Source organism: Euleptes europaea, chromosome 1 (genome assembly GCF_029931775.1).
Source record: "Euleptes europaea isolate rEulEur1 chromosome 1, rEulEur1.hap1, whole genome shotgun sequence".
Lineage (NCBI taxonomy): Eukaryota > Metazoa > Chordata > Lepidosauria > Squamata > Sphaerodactylidae > Euleptes > Euleptes europaea.
Genome location: NC_079312.1, coordinates 11,037,516 through 11,057,753, shown reverse-complemented (window position 1 = coordinate 11,057,753; position 20,238 = coordinate 11,037,516). Strand labels below are relative to the sequence as shown.

General features: G+C 44.2%; 1 protein-coding gene across 1 annotated transcript; it reads right to left on the bottom strand.

Moving 5' to 3' along the window:
* Positions 1-3,185: 3,185 nt before the first annotated feature.
* On the bottom strand, positions 3,186-15,852 carry LOC130489368 (zinc finger protein 501-like). Its single transcript, XM_056863105.1, has 6 exons — positions 15,776-15,852; positions 15,289-15,386; positions 14,733-15,204; positions 12,742-12,901; positions 4,785-4,820; positions 3,186-3,383 (listed from the first exon to the last, which is right to left on the bottom strand). Exons 1-6 carry the CDS (start codon positions 15,850-15,852, stop codon positions 3,186-3,188), a joined length of 1,041 nt encoding a protein of 346 aa, XP_056719083.1.
* Positions 15,853-20,238: the final 4,386 nt, after the last annotated feature.

Sequence of the window (20,238 nt, the reverse complement as noted above, 5' to 3'; positions counted from 1 at the left end):
GTCACCCCTTAACCTGCTCTTCTCCAGACTAAACAAACCCAGCTCCTTAAGTCTCTCCTCATAGGGCACAGATTCCAGACCTTTGACCATTCTGGTCACTCTCCTCTGGACACGCTCCAATTTGTCAACATCCTTCTTAAATTGTGGAGCCCAAAACTGGACACAGTATTCCAAGTGAGGTCTGACTAAGGCAGAATACAGTGGTAGTATTACTTCCCTTGAGCTAGACACAACACTCCTTTTGATGCAGCCCACAATTGCTTTGCCTTCTTAGCCGCCATATCACACTGTTGACTCTCATTCAATTTGTGGTCCACTAAGACTCCCAGATCTCTTTCACACGGACTGTTGTCAAGCCAGCTATCTCCCATCCTGTACCTGTACCTTGTGTTGTTTCTGCCTAGGTGAAGTACCTTTCACTTCTCTCTACTGAAATCCATTTTATTGCTTATGGCCCAGCTCTCCAATCTATCAAGGTCAGTCTGCTGGGGTATTAACTACTCCTCCCAACTTGGTGTCATCTGCAGATTTGATTAGCATGCTATCTATTCCATCATCCAAGTCATTTATAAAAATATTAAATAGTACTAGTCCCAGGACAGACCCCTGTGGCACCCCACTGGTCACTCCTCACCAGGATGAAGTTATGCCGTTAATGAGCACCCTTTGGGTACAGTTGGTCAACCAATTACCAATCCAACTAATTGTAGCAGTGTCCAGCCCACATTTTACTAGCTTTCTTTCAAGATCGTGGGGGACTTTATCAAAGGCTTTACTGAAATCAAGGTACACTACATCTACAGCGTTCCCTTCATCTACTATTCTTGTCACTCTGTCAAAAAAAGATATGAGATTAGTTTGGCATGACCTTTTTTTGAGAAACCCATGTTGACTGTCAGTGTTCACAGCATGTCTTTCTAAGTGCTTACAGACCGTCTGTTTAATTACCTGCTCTAGTATATTACATGGCTGACTAGGCCATGTTTGGGATTTCTTTTTTTTTTCCTTTTTAAACATGGGGACCACGTTTGCCTTCCTCCAGTCTGCTGGAATGTCTCTTGATCTCCAAGAATTCTCAAAGATTATTGCCAGTGGTTCTGAGATCACTTCGGCCAGTTCTTTTAACACCCTTGGATGCAGTTCACAAAAGGAATGAAAGATGTCCCAAGAATTGTCTGATTGTCCTCAACCAGGGTCAGGACTTTCTCAGCCTTGTACCTGGCCTGTAAGACCAAGATGTTCCATCAGGCCTATGGTTGAGGGCAGCAACGGTTTACATCAAAGCTGGCCCCCCTACCTCCCCCATGTTCTTCCTAGCTTGATTGCCTTTTCAGGTTGGCCATAGTCCTGTTCAAATACAGCACAGTTGTTGTTTTAATCTGGAACTATGGGTTTTTTAATTATGTATTGAATTGATTGTTTTATCATGTTTTATGATATTATTGATGTTAGTCACCCTGAGCCCAGCTTCGGCCAGTAGTGAGGGCAGGATACAAATCTAAATCTAAATAAAATAATCAAATCCAGAGATTGGAGACATGGACAGACAAGGCAGATCTTTCTACAAACCTGGAAAATGATCCAGGCTTGCAGAAAACATTCTGGGAGACAATACACTGAGGGAGGAAAGGAGAGATCAACGTAAGGAATGGTGAGGAAATGGAGGTTGTCACGAAGAAGGAAAGAGGTATTAGTGTGGGAGAAGGGATCAAGTGGAAAGTGTGTTGCCCCCAAAAGCTGTGCCAACCATTCAAGGAACTGGAAAATCCTGGACCAGGCTACCCCCAGACTCCCCCCACCCCTTGCCATGTGCTTTGGCATTCAAAGCTATGGTTTTCGGTGGAAGGAATACCTCTAGCAAGTTTCCTAACCTATCAGATCCACCATGGTGTAGTGGTTGGAGCGTCCAACTAGTATCTAAAAGACAGACCCTATGGGGGGGCGGGTCAGCAGCTGCATTGCACCATGGCCCTTGGTCCCAGAGTCTGTAACTCTGTAGGAGCTTGATTACACCTGTAAGTAATTGTTGTGGGATATAGATAGGAACCCGACCAGCAGGCTCTCAATGAAATCAGCTTACCTGCTCTTTTCGGAAGACAGCCAAAGTGCGTCTCCGGGGGAGTTGCTATTGTTTGTGATATTAGCTTAATTAATTATGTTATATGATGATGTATGTCTGATAAAGGTTTTGCACGTTTCACAGGAATGTATATACACTTGGCTTGAATATAATTTGGAAAATCTAGGTTGGAGAATAGCATCACCAGCAACTGAAGAAGGGACATGAAATAAGGATTTACCGGAACCTTATCTTGCTTGTGCTGTGACAGCCCCTCGTTCCTGGCTCTGCTTCATCTTCAGCATTTCACTCTAATGTTAAGAGTTTTCAGGAGCTATTACAGTGCATTGTTTGGTGTATGCTGATGATGGCTTATTCATAGTATGCTTTGTATTGTATCTCTTAGAGGGTGATTCTCCTTTAGGACATTAAGATTTGTATTAATTAACAGTGGGCGTATTTGAAAAAAACATGTTTATTGAGATAACAATGAATACACACAGCTATCATACTGTGCAACATTTTGGCCATAGTTGCTGCTTATTTTTGATATGCAGTCTGTTTTTACAGCACAAGGGTTGCGTTGTTTACCTATAGCAATTCAATTAGCATGGCAAGTTCTCCTAGAACTAAATTTGAAATCTAAAATAAGAAATGAAGTCAAGGGAGTTTTATTCGATGTGACATCTTTTGTCTGTTTTAATGTCAGCTGTGTGGTTCCTGTTGGCAGCAGAGGATAGGAGTCACAATAATGGGTTTAAATTACGGGCAGAAAGGCTGGATATTGGGGGGGGATTTTACAGAGGAGTACAGCAGTGGAATCGGCTGCCTAGGAAGGTGGTGGGGTCTCCCTCACTGGCAGTCTTTAAGCAGCGGCTCGACAAAAACTTGTCATAGATGATCTAGGCTGATCCTGCATTGAGCAGCAGGTTGGACTAGATGGCCAACTCTATGATTCTAACCTAACTAGAAATTGTCCCTCTCCCCTGATCAGAGCCCTCTTCATCAACACATTTCTCTTTACCACACGGAAATAATTCATGTTTTCGTTTTCAGGCATCGTAATATCCATATCTGAGGGAGGGCCGTTCTTTTGTCTGTTGCGAATTAAAGTGTATTCTGAAATTCAAGAGGGCCAAAGGAAGATGCCACCCTTCTCTTCTGTGCTCAGAATAAAAGGGAAAAGATCCTTACCCAGAGAAGCCACCGTCTCGTAATTTTCTTTCATTACTTCCCAGAAGAGTTTTCTTTGGCTTGAATCCAGGAGAGTCCATTCCTCCCCTGTGAAGAACACTGCTACCTCCTCAGAGGACACTGGGGATCTCTGAAAGAAGAAAATATGTCCCCGTTGATCATTGATTCCTGTCTCCCAGCATTCAACAAAGATGACAAGATCTCATTGGATACTCAGTTGAATGCAATAAATTAAACCATTAGAAAATTGCATTCAATTCTTTCAGCTTCTGACTCTTCAGATATATTGAAAATATATTGAAAGTCTCCTAGAAATACAAATTCAGAAAATTGCAAAGAACTGGGCTTCTCTTGGTCGAGTCCAAGCAAATGTTTAAAAAGATACCCTATCAATGTCTACTATACTATCCTGCACGTTTAACCCCAGAAATAAATAGAAGTTATCTTTCCAGAGAAAGTTTGTGCTTTGAACATTTTTGTCTGCAGAGGTATTCTGTGCTATTCTAAAGCCTGCTTCCACCTCTCTAAACAGAAACTGACTTAATTAAGGCTATCGTGTCTTTTGTTCTATTTTTTCCTAACAAACCAAAAGCCTATTCACCCCATGCCATGTAATCCTTGGGGTTTGGCGGGTGAGAGATGCAGGACACAAAACACCCAGCACAAACCTGCAGCCTCAGAGACCTTTCCAGATATTTGTGGATTGTGGAATGGTTGCCGCTTGTACAACACACATTCCTCAACTGCAAGTAAGCCCCTGTATCATATCCACAGATTTTGGATTTCACCTAAAAGTGACGGTGTACAGCAAAAATAAACATCTTGCAGAAAAACTAGTAAGTGTTGTGGGAATATTCATACCCATAATATTAAAATGAAGTCTAGGAGCCTCAAAATTGGCATGAGATTCAGATTGACTGTGGGAATTGTGATGCCAGAAATGATGGGAATCACAGTGTCCTGGGCCAGATTATTTCTGGAAAATCCCTGAGCTGCCAGGAATGGAAGCAAAGGTTCACTTGCAAGAAGCCAGGAAGGTGGAGGGCAGCACAGACAGGGAGTGTGAATTAGATCCCCTCCGTCACAAAGCTAACCTTCAGACCAGTTGCCCATTCAGGGGTACCTCTTGAGGATGATGCTCATGGGAATCCCATTCCAGAGGAAGTAACAGAAGGTACTTAAAAGATGTCCATTATAGGAGCAAAATATGGCCAAAGGGCTCTTTGGGGGTTAGCCTGTGGAGCTTGCTGACAGCAAAAGTGTGACTGCAGTGAGCATAGGGGCCCAGAAAGGACCATGAACCCTGCTGGATCAGACCAGGAGTCTATCTAACTATTCCCAATAAGATAAATCCAGACTGGTTGCCTGGAACACATTCAAACGAGTAAAAACCCAAGTGAATCCCTCCACCAAACACAGATCCTGCCTGAGGAGTGGCTGTCTCAATGCTTCCTCTTTCTCTTTCACTCCCATTCACACAGATGTCTTCTTCCCATCCCTGTTCATGCTGTTAATGAAATCCTAAACTCACCTCTCCTGCAGAGCAAGAGCCAAATTCTTCCTCCAGCTGGGAGAAATGAGAAAGAAGAGAGGCCGCATGGAAGTGCTTATTCCATAAATTTCCTTCTCTGCCTCGCGGAAAAACCACCTCATGAAAACCTAGGATAGGGAGGGTTGACATCTCTGATGTTCGTACAGCCTCATGGGAAATGTAGTTCGCTGCAAAAAGACCCAAACAGAATTTTAAAAATGAAGAATTTGGGAACGTGGAAGATAAGGTTTCTTTTCTTGTTGGTTGATGTGAGGGGCAGCTTCGCATGCATGGCTAAACAGAACTTCAGGTGTTAACTCACATAGGGTAAAGTGGTCTTTCCCCTATTAAAAATACTGTGATTGCAGCAAGCTTTGGGGTTGGTGAGGGGAGTGAGTGGGTGGGGTCTAGTCTATAGTAATAAAGGGAACTGCCTGTCTGTCTTTTTTGTGGCAGGCACACCTCCTCAGGAAACAAGGCTAGGCATTGGAAACTTGGTCACTAGGTTTAGGATGCTCTTGGGAGGCCAAAGTTCACCTCTTCGGTCTTCCAGCCTTTCAGAGAGATTTTCACTGAACTGCAGAGCAGGGATGAGAGAATGCACCCCCCACAAATCCATCTTAATCTCTGTAAATACTATTAAATTGTGGGCCTGACACGTGCCTGGCTTGGCTCCCCCTGCGACTGCTCTGAGCTGGCCAAAGAAAAGCAAAACATTACGATGAGAAGCACTTGACTCTCAAATCCCCATTCATCACCTGGAAACCTGGCTTCTCTTCTCCCGCATACCACCTTCCTTCCTCATCACCTTTCTCACAAAACAGAGATGCTCATAGATAATTATCATATTCCCTCTGCCGAGATTTTCCCTGCAATTTTCAATCAAGCCCAGCTGATTCCACCCCAAGGGGTGGTGCCTCAGGAGGGTCTCAGGCAGGGGCCTTTCCCAGCCCTGCAGCCCAAAATCTTCCTGTCGGAACCCTTTTTCAAGAGCCATCACTGAACTCCAGACTTTTGAGATGCAGAACAGGAGCTCTGCCACTGAGCGAGGGCCCCTCCTCTGGCCTAGTCAAATCAACAAGGCCATTCCTCCTCTCCTCCCATCAGCCTCAGCTGCTCAAACAAAGGATTGTGGGAAAATCATTCTGCCTCTAAATGGAAAGGCCGAAGAGGAAAACAGGAGCAGCGGGGATTAGCTAGCAGGAACCTAACTGGAGATCATCCATCTCTCCCAATCAGAGCCCCCTTCATCAACACATTTCTCTTCACAGCATGAAATGTTAAATGCTTTCTTTTTCAGACGCTGTAAGATACCCAGCTGTGGGAGCTCCGTCCTTTCCTCTGTGGCAAATGAAAGTGTGCCCTGAAATCAAAGAGGGTCAAAGGAAGATACTACCCCCTTCCTTCTCTCCTGTGTTTATAATAAAAAGGAAAAGATATTTACCCAGAGAGGCCACTGTCTCATAATTTTCCTCCGTAACTTCCCAAAAGAGTTTTCTTTGACCTGGATCCAGGAGAGCCCATTCTTCCTCCGTGAAGAACACGGCTACCTGCTCAAAGGACACTGCAGATCTCTGAAAGAAGAAAACATTGACCAGTTGATCATCTATTCCTGCCCCGAGCATTCAACAATTTCAATCATTCCTTTATTGACATAAAAAGGCACAATACAAAAGGATACGAAAGGACTGGAGATATTAAAAGGTCCCTTTAAAAAATAGTTAATGGATAGTTGCATCGAATAACATTGTTTGTTGATGCCACCATCTAATTAACGGTTTGGCGAGCTTTTAAAACAAACTTTGAAAACTGTGCCACTGTCTCCAATATTTGAGGCGAACGGTTGTTCAATAAATAGGTGACACTAAATGGGACATTCCGCCTACCAATCAACAAGGGGCTGAATAGTTCATTGCGATATTCTTGTGAGGAACTGCTCTGTTTCTTTTTCTGTTCTGCTCGTACAAGCAGCAGTGCAGACCTCTTGCTGAATATTGGTTCAGGCTTTTGCTGGAATGTTTCCTGTGTAGGCCTCAGCTGGAATGTATCGCTCGCTCTCCTCTCCGTATCTCCCCCCTGCCACATGACCTTGGCTTTCGCACGATTGTGCGAACGAGGTTTCTGTGCTCTTTGATGTCTGTCTCTAGTCTAGCCTGAAACTGTTATCGCTTCGTTCCCCAAACATGTAACTGACACCTGCAATGTAGTACTGGATATAATCATACTCTTTTGTAATAGCAAGCAATTGCAGCTCTGGACCGTGTAATGGCCTAGCTATCTCTGATGCTTCTCAATAAACTTACCTGCTTCTGGATGGTCGTCTGAGCGAGTGATTTTATGAGAATTGCCCAGGGTGGCTGGAAAGCCTTACAATTCTGTATAGAAACTCAATGAAATAAGACATGAGCAACTGTTTCAATACAATTGTTGTCACAGGGTGGAAAGCCTGGCAGACAGAGGGATTTTCCAAAATCTGCCTTCAAGAAGCGCAGATAGCAAAACATTAAATCTAGCCAGAGAAATGACTCTATGCTGAGAGGGATCACTCAGGTGAGATAAGTATGGGAAGGGTTAGTAAGCACCAAAAGGTACCCCTAGATTTAATGGGGAACAAGTTTCATTAGGAGCCCTATTTAGATCTTGAAATCCTATATCTAAAATTTCATACAATAGTAATGGTTTCAGGCAAAGGTTTACAGACTAAATTGGGGAGGGATTCTTCTTACGTAGAATCACAACACGAAAACTGGGAGCCATAAAATTGGCACCGGCTTCAGAATGAATGTGGGAGCTGCAGTGTCCGAAATGCAGGGAATGGAAACAACTCGGCTCCGATGAACAACAGAAAATCTAACGTTTTGCAATGGAAGTGACGGTTCACTCTGGGGAGGCCAGGAAGGGGAGTCTGCATAGGCGGGGAGAGTGAATTAGACCCCCTCCTTTACGCACCTACAGCCCAGCTGCCAGTTCAGAGGTCTTAAGGATGATGCTCATTGGGATTATACACAAGAGACAGCAAAAGTATGTACTGGGAAAAAAAACCATTAGCAAAACATGGCCAAACGCCAGTGCACAGAGCCACAGGGGGGCCCAGTAACAGGCCACGACCCTTGCAGGATCCGATCAAGGGTCCCTCTAGCTGTTCAAAGAATAAAATAAACTCAGGCTGGTTGCAGAGAGCACGTCCAAGGGGGTGAAAACACAAGACCAACACACACACACACAAATCCTGCCTGGGGAAGCCTCTCTCTCTCTCTCGCTCGCTCGGTGCTCCCTCCCTCCGGCCCCCTCTTCCCCTCCGCTTCCCACGTGTCTTCTCTCCCCCTCTCCTTGCCCAAGATCTGCTGCAGGAAACCCTCCACTGACTCACCTCCCCTGCAGACGTGCAAAAGCCAGATCCTCCCTCCAGCCGGGGGGAGCCAGAAAGGAGAGAGATCCCAAGGGGCTCCATTGCCCACAATCGTCCTTCTCCCTCTCTGAGAAGAGCCGCCCCGTCCAACACGTGGGAAAGGCAGGGTTGAGATCAATGGCGCGCGCAAGGGATTCTGGGAAATGTAGTTCCCTGCGACAACCAGACCCAGAGGGAGGAACAGAAGTCTTTGGAAAGAGGGGGCTTCTTGGCTCTTCTGGGGCTGTGTGGGTGGGGGGCAGCTTCCTCTGGCGGCCCCACTGCACCAGGAGAGACCAGCTGGAGAGATGCTGGAAAAGAGACAGAAGGCCATAGGGAAGAAACCCTGTCTGCCCAAATCTTTAGGGTTTGTTGCAACACTTAAATAAGGCCCATATGATATCGAAAAGCAGAGCTCCCTCCGACTCTTCCCTGCAGCCTCTGGAAAACGAGCCACGAAATAAGGACCCTGAGGGTCCTCAGAGTCCTCTGAAGGGAGCAGGAAGGATCCCCTCTTTCTCTCCCCTTCATGTGAATGAGGGGAGCTGGAGGGAAGAGGAAGGCCTGGCCTCAAAAAAAAAACACAGGGCAGGAGAGGACCTTTTCCTTCCCAGCTGAGCAGAGGGAGGGTCAGTGCCATTCTTACTCCTGCTGGGAAACAGGAGAGGCAGGAAATGCTCTCTTCTTTGTGCCCTGAAGGGTTTTAAGTAATTAGGGTCGCCAACCCCCAAGTAGGGCCTGGTCGTTCTCACCCTCTTCCCAAGCCCTGTAATCATTGTGTGTGGTGTGTGCAGGGCTGTCAAGTCACTTCTGAGTTGACCACCCAGACCAAGGGTGTGAAAAATAGGGCCCGCGCGCTGGCTCTGAACCCTTGAGCGCTGTTCTCCAGCCAGCAAGTTGTCCGGGGTCTGCCTCCCCGGGGAGAAGGAGGGCTTGCAGCCCAGTGCTTACATCCACATCCCTGTAGCCCCCGAGATGGGGGCTGCAGGGGATACCAATGTAAGCACTGGAATCTGGGTCCCCTGCGGCCCTCGATCTCAGAGGCTGCAGGGGATGCTGTCAGAGTAACAAGTTGCCCATAATAATCTGACAGAGACAGCTGACAGGTAGCTGTCAGATCAGAAGCATCTAAGATGATGCAAGAGGCAGCAATAGCCTTGCAGGTTCTAGGGGGAACTGCAACTAACTGGTTTGAAGCAGTAGAATGATGTAATACTGTAGCCAGATCTACAGGTGGCCTTATTGGTTTCAGGTGGTGTTATGTATATAAGCCTATGTAACTGTAACTCTGTGTTGGGAAGTTTGGTGGAGAGAAGTGTACGTGACGGGTTGTCTTTTATCTGTGCACTGTAAATTAAACAACACTGTTTTCTATAAAGCAAGGAGTTCTGGTGGTGTGTCCTGGATAACTGCTAATCTGCCTGCCTCCACGTCAGATCTAGCTCAGACGCTGAGCAGATCCCTGCTGCCTGCAGTCTCCTAAGACCACAGAGATTGCGGGCAGCAGGGATCTGACTCCGATTGACACCCTCCTGCCGTCTCCAAAATCAGCGTACTATTAGTTATAAATATTTGTAGGAATCAGATGCCAATTAACTTGTGTCCTTTACCATGCAATTATAGCAAAAATCAGAAGTGCATGCATACTCACTTGAAACCTATTTGTTCATATGAAGTTAGGGATCAAAACATGTTGAGAAAGCGACAGGATTAATTTCAGAAGTGCCTTTTATTGTATGTAGTGTGTGATTTTTTCAAGGCATTTTAAATATATATGTGTGTGTGTGTGTGTGTGTGTATATGTATGTATATGTGTGTGTGTGTGTGTGTGTGTATATATATATATATATATATATATATATATATATATGTATGTATATATATATATATATATATATATATGTATGTATATATGTATATGTAACCTGCTGTTGGTAAGCTTCAGTACAGATTTGTATATTCAGATTTACCACAAACACAAAACTGATGTCAACCAAAAAAACTATATGGGAACATTAATGCACAAAGTAGTGATGTTGCCAACCATCAGGGCCTGTCATTCCACTCTGCAACCTGTTATTCCAGTTCCAGACCACAGATTCTGTTCCCAGGAATGATCATCTGAGGGGTGCAGGATTTGGGGAGGGAGGTATAATGCCATAGAGTCCACCTTCCAAATCAGCCATTTTCTCTAGGTGAACTGATCTTTATCACCTGGAGATCAGTGGTAATCCCAGGAGATCTCTAGCTAGGGTTGCCAGCTCTGGGCTGGAAAATCCCTGAAGATTTGGAGGTGTAGCCCGGGAAGGGCAGTGTTTGGAGAAGGGAGCGACTCCAATGGGGGTAAAATGCCATAGATTCTATGGGGTATCATGCCACAGAATCTACCTTTAGGGTATAATGTAGGGTTGCCAGCCTCCAGGTAGCACTCCCGCTATTACAACTGATCTCCAACCAACAGAGATCAGTTCCTCTGGAGAAAATGGCTTCTTTGGAGGGTGGACTCTATGTCATTATACCCTGATGAGATCCCTCCCTTCCTAAACCCCACCCTTCCTGGGCTCCACCCCAAAATCTCCAGGTCTTTCCCAACCCAGAGCTGGCGACCCTAGTATAATGCCACATCTTCACCTTCCAGAGGAGCTATGTCAGCCAGGGGAACTGATCTCTGAAGTCTGGAGGTAAATTATAATTCTGGGAGATTTCCAGTCACCACCTGGAGAATGGCAGCCCTAAGGTCAGGAGGCATATCTGCGGTCACCTGTATCTCCTGCCAGGCTTTTCCATTACCAACCCAAGATCCCTTTCTTGGTCTGTCACCGCCAGATCCCTTCAATGTATATGTGAAGTTTGGAGCAGTTTCTCTTGGCAGCTGAGGACAGGACTTGCAATAATGGGTTTTAATTGCAAGAAAGGTACAAGCTGGATATTAGGGGGGGGGGAATTTACAGTAAGAGTTGTCCAACAGTGGAATCAGCTGCCTGGGGAGGTGGTGAGCTCCCTCTCACTGGCCGACTTGAAGCAGCGAATGGACAAACACGTGTTGGGGACGCTTTAGGCTGATCCTGCATTAAGCAGGGGGTTGGACTACTAAACTATGGTTGTTTTCTTTGGTCACATTATGAGATTTTGGAGGACATGGATTCATAGGGTTGCCAGGGTTTGGGGTGTATTGGAGTATGTTGCTCTGATGCAATGACGTCAACTTATGTTTCACATCAGAAGCAATGTAGACTATCAGTAAAGAAAGGCAGCTGTCTGCCTGCTCACACCCCTCATCACCCTTCGAAACAGCAGAGGAGGAAAACATGTAGGGTCTTACAGGAAAGGAGACAAAATGCCTGCCTGGCAGCTCACTACCAACCCAGCACTGAAAGAGGGGATGAGTGTTTGCAGGAGCAGGTCTGAGTTGGCTGGCAGGTGCACTGCATTACAGGCTGCTGGAGTGATGTCCTGCTGATAAGCAGCTGGAAAAGGCATAGCAGTGTGGAAGCAACATCTTTCTACTCCTGGCCTTGCTGTGAACTGTCTGCTTTGTCTGGACCTTGGCTTGGACTTAGTTTTTGGACCCTTGGATTTGCCTCTGTGAGAAGTGAAATGGTTCTGTGTGTGAGTGTGCTGTGGGCTTATGACAGTGTAAACCTTTTGATGTACAGTTAGGTGGCTATTGAGAAAGAAGCACTTTCCACACTCCAAGCATCGATAGGGTTTCTTCCCTGTGTGAACCCTTTGATGTTTACTCAGACCACCATTCTGAGAGAAGCACTTTCCACACTCCAAGAATTTATATGGCTTCTCACCTGTGTGAATCCTCTGATGTGCATTTAGGTGGCTATTGAGAAAGAAGCGCTTTCCACACTCCAAGCATTGATATGGTTTCTTCCCTGTGTGAACCCTTTGATGTTTACTTAGGTTGCCATTTTGAGAGAAGCACTTTCCACACTCCAAGCATTTCTATGGCTTCTCCCCTGTGTGAACCTTTTGGTGTCTCATTAGGTTGCCATTCTCAGATAATCACTTTGCATGGTCTGGATGCAAAAGGAGAAATTCCACTCCCCCCACTTGCCTGCTCCTTTGTTCCTGCTATTAGCATATGAATAGTTAACGCGCCTCTGTTGTTTTGCGTTGTTCTTTGAGAGCGATTCTTCACAGCAAACACAAAATGTCGTGTTATCTGTGCTCTTTAGTAATGCGAAGCAGGTATGCCCTGGTGGTTCAGCGTGCAAAATTCAAAAAAATCTGCAGGGCAATTCTGCCTTGAATGCGCTGCTAATGACCATGCAAAAATGACCCAAGAGAATAACTTTCCAAATTCTAAGCATTTATATAACTTCTCCCCTGTGTGCACCTGCTGATGTGCCATTCTGAAAGAAGCATTTATGTGGCTTCTCCCTCCAGCTTCCCTGTTCTGAACTCCCTACTGTGGAATTGACTTTTGGCATACTGCTTACCCATAGGACTATGAAAAGGCTTGTGGTTCTCTTTGCCCTTTCTTATTGTAACTTGGTCTGCAAAGGTTGCCATTTCTGTGAGATCCAGAGGGTTCCTGGCTTGAATTAGGACATTCACCTCATCGTTCATGGCTTGGCAAAACTGCTCCTTGGTGATTAAATCGATACACTCCTCCACGCTGGAAATATTGGCCACACTGAACCGCTGCCCATAAAACTTGACAAAGTCTCTTTCGATTTTGGCACAGCCCTTCGCAGTTTTAAATGGAGCTGATCTTCTGTCAAGGCAAAACACTGAACTGCTAGCCTCTTGAATGATCTATAGTCTGAGCTTCACGAGGTGATAGCTCTGTCACAGGCTCTGCCAGCTCCCCGGCCACGTTAGACGAAAGAACTTGAATGTAATAGTTCTCTGGCACACAAAAGCTTCGACATGCATTTTCAAACAATCAGATAGGTAAGCACATCCTCCCCAGAATGGTACTTCGGCAATTTTTTAGAGTCCCACCAGGGTACTTGATGCTGATTCAGTTGATTCTGCGGGTCAGTTTGAGATTTTCCAAGATTCAAACATGTCCTTCTGACATTCCAGAAATCCTTGCATCATGCCTGTGAGATATTGCATCTTGGCTTTGGGATTTCCATCCCTGCAACCCCTGGCTTGCTGTTCTCTGAAACAGTCCAGGTGTCCGGCAGCCATTCTGATCTGTTAGCCCTTTCTGCCCGTGTCTGAACATCCTCCAGGTCACTTTCTTCCGTCTCCGCGTCTCATCCACTGGAAATATCATTGCCGGCATGATTCTCAATTGCCTGTCAACTTGAGCCGAGTTCATCTCTGCCTTGAGAGAGCTCATCACCCATACACTCTTCCTCCTCCAGTTCCAGGAGATTAACATCTATGTCTCCATGCACAGCAACTTCAATCTCTGCCGCTTTTCCTGGTATGACCTTGCCAGCAACCTAGTGCTTTGGCCTTGCACCTAAATTTAAACCTGCAGTACTCTTAAACGACATCCTTACTGCAAAATAACAAACCACTGCTGTTACCTTTGACATGAAAGTTACTCCTGAGTAAACTGGATCTGATCCCACTGCTGACACCATATGATGATAGGAGACCCTGCTGTGTACCACTCGACTAGAGTAACGGAAACTGTCTGCGTTAGATCAGTAAACTCAAACCTTTAAGCTTAAAAAGCTGTATTGATAGAAAAAGTTCAAAAAGGAGATTAAAATACAAATTACATAGTCAATAGGCAAGTGATAATAATAAAACAATAAATCTAGGGGGTTTCATAATACTTACTAAAATGTTACACGAAAGCTGGATCTTAAAAGCTAAAAAATGATAATGTTCCAAGTAACAGTGACATGCAAAAACTGAAGTATACAAAAAGCATAGCTACTGTAATGCCTAGCCAAAGTTATGGAACAGTGAACCCAGGTCAGATGACCCACAACTCCCAATCAAGTTGGACTTCTGGGAGAAATCTCTAGATGGTTCAAACTGGTCTAAGCTGGAATGATATTCTCAGAGGAAAAGAGTGATCTCACCCCTCCCATCTTCTCACAGATGTGCTGGTTCAACTAATTAGGATAGTATGAGCTAGTGACCTTCAAAGCTTCGCCTGTTAGTGTAACAAGCTACAGGTGGTGTTTGTGAGAACAGAATGAGCTAAGTCTGTGGTGCTAAAGCTTTGGCACACTATGGAGAACAGCGAGGTAGCAAAGAACAAAATTGCTTTTCTGTCTTGACAGGGGACAGACAAAAAGGAAAGAAATGGGTCTTATCAAAGGCAGCTACGATTAGACAGGTCAACTGGTTTCCTCCATGCTGATTGGATGGCTCTTTGCCAGTGTAAATCTTCTAGGGTATGGTAACACTTTGATTCTGACAGAACCCCTTTAAACACTCCTAATATTTGTATGCTTTCTCCTGTGCATGAACCTTTAGATGTTCAGTTAGGACGCTATTATAAGAGAAGCATTTTCTACACTCCAAGCATTTATATGCTTGTGAACCTTTGTAAACCTTTTTGTGTATAATCTTTGTGAACCTTATGTATAACCTTTTTATGTGTAATTAGGTTGCTATTTTGAGAGAAGCACTTTCCACATTCCAAGCATTTATGTGGCTTCTCTCCTGTGTGAACCTTTTTATGTGAAATTAGGTTGCTATTTTGAGAGAAGCAATTTCCACATTCCAAGCATTTATATGGCTTCTCCCCCGTGTGAATCTTTTTATGTGTAATTAGGTTGCTATTTTGAGAGAAGCACTTTCCACATTCCAAGCATTTATATGGCTTCTCCCCTGTGTGAACCCTTTGATGTGAAATTAGGCTGCTATTTTGAGAGAAGCACTTTTCACAGTCCAAGCATTTATATGGCTTCTCCCCTGTGTGAACCCTTTGATGTTTAGTTAGGGTGTGATTCTGAGAGAAGCACTTTCCACACTCCAAGCATTTATATGGCTTCTCCCCTGTGTGAACCCTTTGATGTGCAGTTAGGGAGTCATTCCGAGAGAAGCACTTGCCACAGTCCAAGCATTTATATGGCTTCTCCCCTGTGTGCACCCTTTGGTGTTTAGTTAGGGTGTGATTCCGAGAGAAGCACTTTACACACTGCAAGCAGATGTATGGCTTCTCCCCCGTGTGAACTTTTTTATGTGTAATTAGGTTGCTATTTTGAGAGAAGCACTTTCCACACTCCAAGCATTTATATGGCTTTTCCCCTGTGTGCACACTTTGATGTTCAAATAGGTAGCTATATAGAGAGAAGCACTTTCCACACTCCAAGCAATTGTATGGCTTCTCCCCTGTGTGAATCCTTTGATGGGTACTCAGATGACCACTCTGAGAGAAGCACTTTCCACACTCAAAGCATTTAAACGGCTTCTCCCCTGAGTGCATCCTTTCATGTGTTTTTAGTGCACTACTCCAGTGGAAGCTATTTCCACATTCTAAGCATTTATACCTTTTCCAATATGTTGTAATGGTAAGACATATTTTAACATGGAAGCTGGAACTCAACGTGTTCTTCTCCATTGAACCCTTATGCCTTCCCTTTCTTTTCCATGTTTCATTTTGGGATGAGACATCTGGCTTATTTCTGCTCTGATAGCCAACCAATTTCTTCCTCTGCTTCTCTTTTACTTCCCATTTCCTTCTGTGGTCCCGCTTTGGTACCACTTGATCCCCAGATTTCGCTGCTTCCACCTGCAGATCTTCATCTTTTCCCAAAACGTTCCTTCCTGATTTCTTTTCACTCACCATCTCCCTCAAATCTGCAACTGCATAAGAGAGACAGAAATTAAGTAAGAATGAACAAACCTCGAATACCAGTTATTAGGTAAAGTCAGTAGGTAATGTTTTTTTCCTACAACAAAAGCTGCAGGCCTAGACAAACCTTAGCAATCTTTAGCCACACATAAGGATGGCTTGAAAAAGGAGAAACAGATGACCAAAGGAAGAGGCAGAGAGCTGCTCTTGAGACCAAATTAAGGTTAGTATTTTTTTTCTGGTGCTTATTCAGACAACACACAGAAGGGCAATAGGGAAAGAAATGTTTTGTTTTTTTAAAAAAATCTTGAATATTATTTAAACAAATTTTGTTTACACAAAAGGAATGAAAGATGGAAAGTTGGCCCGAGAATTGTCTGGCTGTCCTCAACCAAAGCCAGGGCTTTCTTGACCTTGGCCCCGGGCTATAAGACCAAAATATTCCATCAGGCCTATGGCTGAGGTTTACATAGATGCTGCTCCCCCCATCTCTCCCTAGCATCCAAGTGGTCAGGACTGACAGCCTTTTCAGGTTGGCCAAATAGATCCTGTTCAAATACAGCGCCACGGATGTTGTTTTAATCTAGAACTATGGGTTTTTTAATTATGTACTGAATTGATTGTTTAATTACGTTTTTATAATATTATTGATGTTAGTTGCCCTAAGCCCGGCTTTGGCTGGGATAGAGGGCAGGATACAAATCTAAATCTAATTAAAATAAATAAACAAATCCAGAGATTGGAGACATGGACAGACAAGGTAGATTTTTCTACAAACCTGGAAAATGATCCAGGCTTCCAGAAAAAATTCTGGGGAAAAGATACATTGGGTGTTAAGAATACCCCAAAATAATAGAAGCAGTGCCTGTAACGTAAGACACAAATGCCTTTGGTGGCCATTGAAAGGCCACCACACACTATTGTCAGCATTCAAGCCTTGGTTTCTGTCAGTTAGAGGCAGGGGCAGGCAACAGTGCCCATTTGAAGTCAGCTTTGGCCTTTGAGGGAGGATTCCCCTGGGCCAGGCCCAGCACCAGTCGCATTCAGACAATGTGATACTACATGATTTGCATGACTCACCCAGGACTCACTGCTTGCTATTGTTCAACAGCAGCCACACTGCAAATGTCAATGTGGTGGAATGGTTAGTTTCAGACTAGGGTCTGCAAAACTCAGATTCAAATTCCCATTCTGCTCTGGAAGCTCACTGGGAGACCGGGCCAATCACACACACAGAGCCTAACATCCTCCACAGGGTTGTTGTGAGGATAAAATGCAGGGGCAGAGAATTGTGTAAGCTGCTTTGAAAACAAAGATGGCATACAAAGCAAATAAATCTTCAATATAGCTGAATATGAGACGAGTTAGAACAGGGGTGTCAAACATGTGGCCTGCGGGCCGGAAGCGGCCCCCAGAGGGCTTCCCTCTGGCCCGCAAGTCAGCCAGTCCCCACTCCCCTCCCCCACCCCAGGGCTTCCTGGGGCTGCTCCGGCCCATGAGCCCAGCCAGCAGACTTCCACAAAGATCGTGCGGTCTCCCCGTTGGGAGGCAGCGTGATCTTCAGTCCCTCCCTGCCCCAGCCAAGCTCCCACGTGAAGCTTGCCTGGGGAGGAACTGAAGATTTTGTATGATGCTGAATGCATACCTGAAGCAATATTTTGTTTGAAAAATTCAAACTATCTACCACTTGTTTAGTTCCTGTCCTAAGCACAGGGGTAAACTTGAAAACTGAGAAGGTAGGCTGTTCATGATAGGTCTGAAACAAGATGGTCAGATTGTGCTAAAAGGGTAAAGCCTTTTGCAGCTCACCTGCCTGGAATTAAATTTGCACTGCAAATCCTCCTAGAACTAAATTTGATATCCAAAACAAGACATGAAATCGAGGGAGTTTTATTCTATGTGACATCTTTTGTCTCTGTGTTAATGTCAGCTGTGTGGTACAAAATATTATTTGCATAGATACCCCTGCAAGAGAGCTTTATGCACCTCTAGTAACAACTTACTGTTGGTCGTCGGCCCGAATAGTGTCTGGCTGTCCTTAACTAGGGCCAGGGTTTCTCCACCCTGTCCCTGTCCTGGAGGAACTCCCTTACCAGTGAGATCAGGGCCCTGCAAGATTTCCGCAGGCCTTGTAAGATGAAGATCTCCCGCTAGACCGATAGTTGAGGGCAGTGACTGTTTATCCTCAGACTGAGCCTCCCTACCCCCCTCTATGCTGTCATTAACTTACATTTGGGGGAAGGTCCTGACTGCTCCTCCAGGCCATTATGGCCCTATGCTTTGCGATGAGTATGGCACTTGTTTTAATTAATTGACTAGTAATTGGAAACTGGCTTTATATATGGTTTTATCATTTTGTATGCTGCTGCTGTTGATAGCCGCCCTGAGCCTGGCCTCAGCCAAGGATGGAGGGTGGGATATAACCTAAGTAGAAATTGTCCCTCTCTCCTGATCAGAGACCTCTTCATCAACACATTTCTTTTTACCACATAGAAATAATTCATGTTTTTTTGTTTGCAGGCATTGTAATATCCATATCTGTGGGAGCTCCATTCTGTGGTAAATTGAAGTGTGTTTTGAAATTCAAGAGGCCCTCTCTTCCTTGCTCATAAAAAAGGGAAAAGATCCTTACCCAGAGAGGCCAACATCTCATAATTTTCCTTCATCATTTCCCAGTAGAGTTTCCTTTGGTCTGGATCCAGGAGAGTCCATTCCTCCCCTGTGAAGAACACAGCTACCTCCTTAAAGGACACTGGGAATCTCTGAAAGAGGAAAATATGTTCATGCTGATCATCGATTCCTGTCCCCCCCACAGTTAAAAGTCTTTGACACTGACATAAGAGATCATTTGATGACGACGTGGATAATGCTTTAAAAAGAACTTTGAGCCCCTCTCCTCCAAGAATAATGTCTCCAACAGAAGCATATCTTGATTTTGCGATGAGGAAAAACATTGACTTTTTTACTTAGCAAGATCTGATCGCCACAGACGGAACAGTGAAAACCAAACAAGAACTGCAAGTTGGGAGTCAAGAGATTCCATGGTTTACCTACCATGATCGCCACAGACGGAACAGTGAAAACCAAACAAGAACTGCAAGTTGGGAGTCAAGAGAGTCCATGGTTTACCTACCATAAAATAGTTCACAGTTTGAAAACTGATTGCTACAAAAAAGGAAATATGAGAAACTTAACAGAGTTTGAACAAATGATAATTAAAACACAAGACCACTTGTTATCCAGAATTTATGTTATTATTAAAGAAAGAAACAGCATCTGAACAAGTAAAGGTGTGTATGATTAAGTAGATGCAAAATTTTGGAGAAATGATCCCAAAGGAAACCTGGGAATGGTTGTGGACGAAAGGGATAAAGTTCTCTTCTTCACAAGCAGTACAAGAAAACTGGTACAAAATGTTCCATAGGTGGCATTTGCCACCAAAAGATCTTCAAAAGATGTTTAAATCAAACCAAGCAAACTGTTGGAAGTGTTCTAAAACTGAAGGAAACTGAAGGAACTTTCTACCATCAATGGTGGACCTGTAAAAAAAGTCAGCAATTTTGGAAGACTATACATAAAGCCATTGAAGATATTTTAAAAATTAACTTTGATTAAATCCCAAATATTATTAGGGATAATTCCTCAACAAGTGACCTCGATACATAGAGAATTTTTCCAATATGCCACAACAGCAGCGAGACTTTTATATGCTTCATATTGGAAAAATCCAAGAGTACCAACTAAAAGAGAATGGATCCAGAAACTTATGGATTTTGCTACGATGGCTAAACTAATTTGTTTAATTAGGAAACGACCCTCTACAGGGATATATGTTTATTTTATTTTCCCTCCCCTTCCTGTCCCGGTTTTATTTTGTACCCTAAAAAATCTAATAAAAATTTTCAAAAAAAAAATCTATTCCTGTCCCCAAGCATTCAAGAAATATGAAAAGATCCCGTTGGACACTCAGCTGATTAAAAGCATGCAATAACTCAAACCAACAGAAAGGAAAATTGCATTCAATTTTTTTCAGCCTCTGACAGAATATATTGAAAGTCTCCACCTCTCTAAACAGAAACTGGCCTAATTAGGATTGTCTTGTCTTTAGTTCTATCGTTTCCTAACAAACCCAAAGCCTATTCAACCCAGGCCATATGATCCTTAGGGTTTGGCGAGTGAGAGATGCAGGACACAAAACACCCAGCACAAACTTCCAGCCTCAAAGACCTTTTCAGATATTTGTGGATTGTGAATGGTTGCAGCTTCTACAACACATCCTTCAACTGCAAATAAGCCCCTCCATCATATCCACAGATTTTGGATTTCACATAAAAGCG

Coding starts and splice junctions, on each gene's coding strand:
- LOC130489368 (XM_056863105.1), bottom strand. CDS start 15,852: ATGAAGATCTGCAGGTGGAAGCAGCGAAATCTGGGGATCAAGTGGTAC. Junction 12,902..14,732: donor AAATGCTTGGAATGTGGAAA/GTGCTTCTCTCA, acceptor TTGCCTTGACAG/AAGATCAGCTCCATTTAAAA. Junction 3,384..4,784: donor GCTCTTGCTCTGCAGGAGAG/GTGAGTTTAGGA, acceptor TTCTTCTTTCAG/AGATCCCCAGTGTCCTCTGA.